The sequence below is a fragment of the Protopterus annectens genome, chromosome 11.part0 (genome assembly GCF_019279795.1).
Source record: "Protopterus annectens isolate FY-2018-M chromosome 11.part0, PAN1.0, whole genome shotgun sequence".
In the NCBI taxonomy this organism is placed as follows: Eukaryota; Metazoa; Chordata; order Ceratodontiformes; family Protopteridae; genus Protopterus; species Protopterus annectens.
The window spans coordinates 1,073,414,964-1,073,421,502 of NC_056745.1; the positions used below are offsets into that span (position 1 = coordinate 1,073,414,964).

The 6,539-nt window shown below is 41.6% G+C and overlaps 1 protein-coding gene across 11 annotated transcripts in view; it reads left to right on the forward strand.

The window, feature by feature from the left end:
• MGAT4C (MGAT4 family member C) overlaps window positions 1-6,324 on the forward strand; it is a 3,121,932-nt gene extending 3,115,608 nt beyond the window's left edge. For all 11 annotated transcript variants that reach the window (XM_044088415.1, XM_044088414.1, XM_044088413.1 and 8 more), the window contains one exon: window positions 4,844-6,324. In XM_044088415.1, the coding sequence (XP_043944350.1) occupies window positions 4,844-6,000 (1,157 nt within the window). In that variant the 3' untranslated portion in view covers window positions 6,001-6,324. The remainder of the gene's footprint in view (window positions 1-4,843) is intronic.
• Window positions 6,325-6,539: the final 215 nt, after the last annotated feature.

Here is a 6,539-nt window from a genome sequence, read left to right on the forward strand (position 1 = left end):
ACTCTTTCTGCACTTGCTTTTAGTCCTTTTTAATTTAATTGCATTTTTTTAAACTGTGTTTGGCCTAATATTGCTGCATAATCAAGTGTGCTAGTTTAGCTTGCACTTCATGTGAATTGTTTTTACTACTGTTTTTGCTACTTTTCTGTAAAAAAAAAAAAAAAACTGTAAGCCTGTTTCCTACCTTTCCTGTAACTAGTGTTCCAGATACAGATTTGCTGTATCCAGGACTGTATGTAAGCTCCTGAGCCCTCCAAGCCTTTCTGTGTTGGAGGGAAGCCTTCTAGCTTATTAGTGGGAGTGGTAAGCACTAGGTAACCTGTCTACCACATAAGGAGTGGTTCTGGCCCAGAAATTGTAGTTATTGGCTGTTTGGGCAATCTTCCATTTCTCTCAACTTTCTGATCTGAAAGCCTGCATTTGCACTTGTTTCTGTCCTGTAACTTGTCTAGTGCAGATACAGATTCTTAGTTTTAGCACTTAAATTTGCTTATTCATGCTCAGCACATGTTCAGAACTTGTAAGCACTAAATAAGCTACTGATTACTATAGCACTCAATCTTCCTCATTACCTAGAGGAAAACAGTTGTACTTACCTTTCTCACTTGCTTACAGAAAAACAGCTCTTGTACTCACTTTTCTCACTTATCTAGAGGAAAATATTTTTTTATTCAGGCATGTCCAAGGGTCAGCTACAAGTGTTCTATCCTGTCTATCTGATGAATCTGGGTATCTTGAGGCAATGTAGAAATTGCCTTATGTACACAGACAACCCTCTCCTCCTACCACCCAACACTACAACCTGTGAGAAATGCACATATCTAGCCAAACTGGAGGTAAAGCTCTCTCCAACCAAGACTGAACTTGACAGTCATGAGGAGAAGGTTAACATTTGCACCACATCACACTCATCACATAGTCTCACTAAATCTACACCACCAAAATCCACACATAGTAACACAAAAACATTGGCGGAGGCTCTCAGTAATAATCTGTCTAAGCAACAGAGACCTCCAAAGCAGAAACGTAAGCAACCTCCATCCCCCAACACAACCCAAATGACACATAGCCTACAGACTAGTGTGCCACTTAACCACAGCCAATAAGGCAAAACAACGTACCCAACACACTAGTCATAGGTGGCTCTATAGTCAGGCACACTGATGTCCCACTCACCAGGCTAAACAAGGAGAAGGTTACTGTCAGCTGCTTGTTGGGTGCCAGGATTCATAACCCATACACTCAGGTCACTCCATAACAAGAACAAATATGACTCTGTCATTGTCCATGTTGGTGTGAATGACCTGAGACGTACCTCCCTTGACTACATGAAAAGAGACATGGAAGAGCTCTCCAATATTGTAGCCCAGGCAGGTATGACCCTAGCCCTGAGTAGCATTCTGCTATCGCCCAGAATATCGCAGTACAAGGACAAAATGATTGACTTCAACAATTGGCTAAGCTTCTGGTTTCATTCTAAGGGGATCCAGTATCTGTCTGCTTGGAATGACATGGTTGACAGACCACAATGCTTTGCCACAGATGGCTTGCACCTGTCGACCCTGGGATTCCAGATACTGGCAAAGGCTCTTGCTGCCCCTATAGTGCCTTTTTTAGGCAGGGTTCAAATAACAAATTCACCACCATAACAGGAACAGGCAAGCAAAAACTGAGGGTAATGCTACTCAATGCTATAAGTCTAAATCTCAAAATGCACTCACTCGAGGCACTCCTTAAAATGGAGAACATTGATATCTGTGCAGTGACTGAGACCTGGTTAAAGGCTCCAGAGAGCACCCCTGCATTACCAGGCTGTAACTCATACCACACTTTTCGGCCATGTAACCTTGACCAAAACGCCAAAGGTGGAGGTGTGTCCATATTTATTAAGGATATCCACACCTCCAGACTAGTTGCTCAGCATAATGCATCTGAGGTTATCCAAGTGCAACTAACTCTGGGCAAAACTGCAATCCAAATTGTAGCTTGCTACAGATCCCCCACCATGCCCCAGGATTCCCACTCCTCTTTTCTTGATGTACTGGAAAATATTAGGGTTCAACCAAACACCCTAATAATGGGCGACTTCAACTACCCCACAATTAACTGGGAAAACTACTTGTGTACCAACTCCTTAGCTCAACGCTTTCTGGAATTCATAAACTCCAGTGCCCTAGATCAACTTATCCACACCCCCACCAGGGGCAACAATATCCTAGACCTAGTCATTACCAACATGAGTGACCGGTGTTCCACACCTGAAGTCAACTCCTCGTTGGTTCGACCCGACCATAAGCTTATCACCATTGATATCCACATCCCGCCCTCACCCCCCATTAAGGAAACCACAGTAAAAAATTTCTCCAAAGCCAACTTCATGCTTCTTAAGACAGAAGTGGTGAACTTCATGACACCCATGCAGATGGACAATACAATTACAACTGCTGAATACTACACAAATGCACTCTATAGGCACTTACACGAGGGCATGGATCGTGCTATCCCAAACAGAACCAAGACGCTATCCTCCAAAACAAAGAAGCCAATCTGGTGGTCCCCTGCCATAAACTAACTGTACAACAGAAGAAAGAAACTGTTGCAAAAGAGAGTAAAATCCCATGAGTGGAGGAGCTCCCTGGTCAGCCTCAGTAAGAAGCTGAGATCCCTTATAAGATCCTCCAAAGCTAGCTACAAAAACAAAATCACCACTAAATCCAAGGACAAAACAAAGCATTCTATAGCTATGTCAAGAATCTAGATGGCAACACCCAGATTTGCTCTGAGTTACAGCACAAAGGCACGAAAATTACAGAACTAACTGATATTGCCAACATCCTGGCAGATGGGTTCAGTGCTAATTTTACCCCCCTCTCACCCCCTAAAGGGCCCATATCTATACAGGAAGAGTGCAGAGTCCCTGTAATCACAACTACGCAGGTAAAAGTTGCACTCTCTAAAGCCAAAACAACAGCATCCATCAGACCGGACAACAGCCCAGGCTGCGTTTTACATGAACTTCAGAACAAACTGGCTCCCCACTTAAGCACCATGTTCAATAATAGCCTCGCATCAGGCTTTGTGCCCACTGAATGGTGCACAGCAACAGTTATCCCACTCCACAAAGGGGGAACCAGCACTGATCCCAGGAACTATCGACCTATTAGCCTGACGAGCCTGGTCTGCAAAGCCATGGAACGTATCATCATGGAACTCATAAACAAAGACATTGGTAACCTCCAAACTCTGGATCCCACCCAGTTCCTTTTTGTGAAAGGCAGAACATGCCTCCTGAACTGGATCGACTTCTCTGAGGCAGTCACCAAAGCCGTGGATGAGGGTAAGGTGGTTCACACAGCCTATCTTGACCTCGCCAAAGCTTTCGACACCATCCCCCATTCTGGAATTATAGCTAAACTCACTAAACTAGGTATAAATCCCTATGTCACAAGATGGGTTGCCAACTGGCTCACTGACAGAACCACACTGTAAAAGTTGCAGACTCCAAATGTGACCTCAAAGTAGTGACAAGTGGAGTACCACAGGATTCCGTCCTGGGACCTCTCCTGTTTGGTATCTACTTCTCTGAAGTACAGGCTAACACAGAAGGCCTCTGGCTAATGAAGTTCTCAGATGACTGCAAACTAGGAGCCATAGTCAAGTCCCCAAATGATGTGGACATCCTACAGAAGGGCCTCACTGAGACAGATGCCTGGGTCAGAGCCATGGCCTCAAGCTCAGTGCCAAAAAGTGCAGTGTCATCCCCATTGGTAAAAACTCTGTACCCATGAACTACCACATAGGCAGAAATCTACTTAACACTGAATGCGTGATAAGAGACCTTGGGACCCAGGTGGACAGTAGTCTCTCCTTTGATAGTCACATCACCACAGTAGTCAGGAAGTCCTTCTACGTGGCACACCTTATCATAAATGGGTTCTCATCCAGGAAAAAAGAGGTCATTGTTCCCCTCTACTTGTCACTCATTAGACCCATTATAGAGTACAACGCCCCTTTTGGAATGTACCTCACAAGACATCTGCAGCAGCTGGAAAGGCCACAGAAGTACCTCACAAAGAGGATTACTGGCCTCAAACAAATGCTCTACAGTGACTGCCTCAAAAAACTCCAGCTTTACTCCATAGCATATCGCCTACTCCGAGGTGATCTCTGCCTAACATATAAAGCTATGTCAAACCCAGAGCTGTTGGACATGCTACACCTAAAGAAATCCCAATCCCTCCGAGCTACACGCTCTAGGGACCTAAACCTTGTCACCACAACAAACAGGACACACTGGAGGGATAGATTCCTGTCCCAGAGACTTCCTATACTCTGGAACAAGCTACCCATCTATGTCAAGCAAAGTTCTTCATTAGCACTCGTCAATAAAAATCTTGATGAGTGGATGGGAAATAGGAAATACACCCCGGGGATCACTTCTGTTTCTCTGCTCGACAGTGGCACAGGAAAATAACTTTCTTGGGTGGCGTAAGGCATGGAACCTTGCTGGCTAGGCTTAAGTAGGACCTTGGGCCGATAGCCTAGTACCTACCTATGAACCTATGAACTTATAATCATATAACTTTGATTTATATGCTATGCTTTCTTTCCTTGAATGGCATTAGCTTTGTAAATGTTACTCTCGTTATGCTTGTAAAGAATGTATGTTATGTGCTTTATAGCAAAGACACGTGTTACCTAAACTATATACTGAGTTTTGAACATTTTCATTTTGTCCTTTCTCTTTCGACTTGTTCCTTCTCCTATGCTAATGTATTAATTCACTGCTTAAGGCAAAGTATCTGGCATTGCTCATTAGTAATTATGCCTTTTCTCTTTTTAGGATATCTTACAATAGGACTTGCTTCCGTGAAAAGAAAGAAAGGAAATTATTTGCTTGAAACTATAAAGTCCATATTTGAACAGTCAAGTTATGAAGAACTGAAAGAAATTGTTGTTGTAGTGCACCTAGCAGATTTTGACTTGGTCTGGTGTGAAAATGTTGTCCAGGATATATCTAGGAAATTTGCCCACCATATAATTTCTGGTAGGTTAATGGTTATCCATGCACCTGCAGAATATTATCCCTTGCTTTACGGACTGAAGAGAAACTACAATGATCCTGAAGACAGAGTGAAGTTCAGGTCAAAACAAAATGTCGATTATGCCTTTCTGCTTAATTTTTGTGCCAATCTCTCAGAGTATTATATAATGCTTGAAGATGATGTCCGATGTTCAAAAAATTTTTTAACTGTGATTAAAAAAGTAATCACTTCAAGAGAAGGTTCGTATTGGGTAACCTTAGAATTCTCCAAGCTAGGATACATTGGAAAGGTTTACCACTCTCATGACCTACCTAGGTTGGCTCATTTTCTGCTAATGTTTTATCAGGAAATGCCATGCGATTGGTTACTTATCCATTTTCGTGGATTGCTAGCACAAAAGGAAGTGATGCGCTTTCGGCCATCTTTGTTTCAGCATATGGGATATTATTCATCCTACAAAGGTGCTGAGAATAAGTTGAAAGATGATGACTTTGAAGAAGACTCGTTTGATATCCCCGATAATCCACCTGCAAACCTGTACACAAATATAAATATTTTTGAAAGCTATGAATCCAGCAAAGCATACAGCAGTGCTGATGAATATTTTTGGGGAAAGTCTCCTTCTGCAGGTGACTTCTTCTTGATTGTCTTTCTCAAAGCTGTAAAAATTAACAAAATTAAGATACAAACAGGGACAGAAGATCGACAGAATGACATTTTGCAGTATGGTACAGTAGAAGTTGGAGAAAGTGTTGTGGGAACTAAAAAAGGTAAACAATGCTCACGTTACCTTACCCTGGGTGAGTTTAAAAATGGGAACTTTGAAATAGCAAATTTGGAACACAAACTTATGTTTGATACTGAATGCATACGCATTCTTATCACAAAAAGTCAAAAAGAATGGCTTATAATAAGGAGTATTAGTATCTGGACGTCTCAGCCTCCAAACCAATGATTCAGTATTGATGCATTGATGTACTGTAAATACTTTTGTGGGTAGCAACTGAACGATTATTTATTGAAACATCTCGAAATTTTGAATTAAGTATTTTGTGAAATCATATTTTATTTTTATTTTCAGATGTCTTTATGTCCAGAAAAGCTAATTAATATGAATCATGTAATTTTGAACATGAATCCCTGAAAAGATTTATATGTCATTCAACCATGTATTCTGATTGTGTGAGAAGTAAAAGAACCCGTTGGGAATTCAAATGTGTTATAGAATGTAACTATATGTTCCTTCAAACACAGTTTTAAACATGAGCACTTAAACTTTCCTGTTCTTATTTATTTATTTTTTTCTCAAGTTGTATACAACTCAGGCAAATACTGTCAGAAAAATGTCAACATTTCCAAAATGACTAAATATGTGTATGCATGGCCCTAAAATGTGTGCAAGGAACCTGTTTTGGAAAAAGCCCAAAGGTAAACTGAATTCTCCACTGGCCAGATCCATTTCTATGAATGTGGGTTTTCATGCCTTTTCAATGA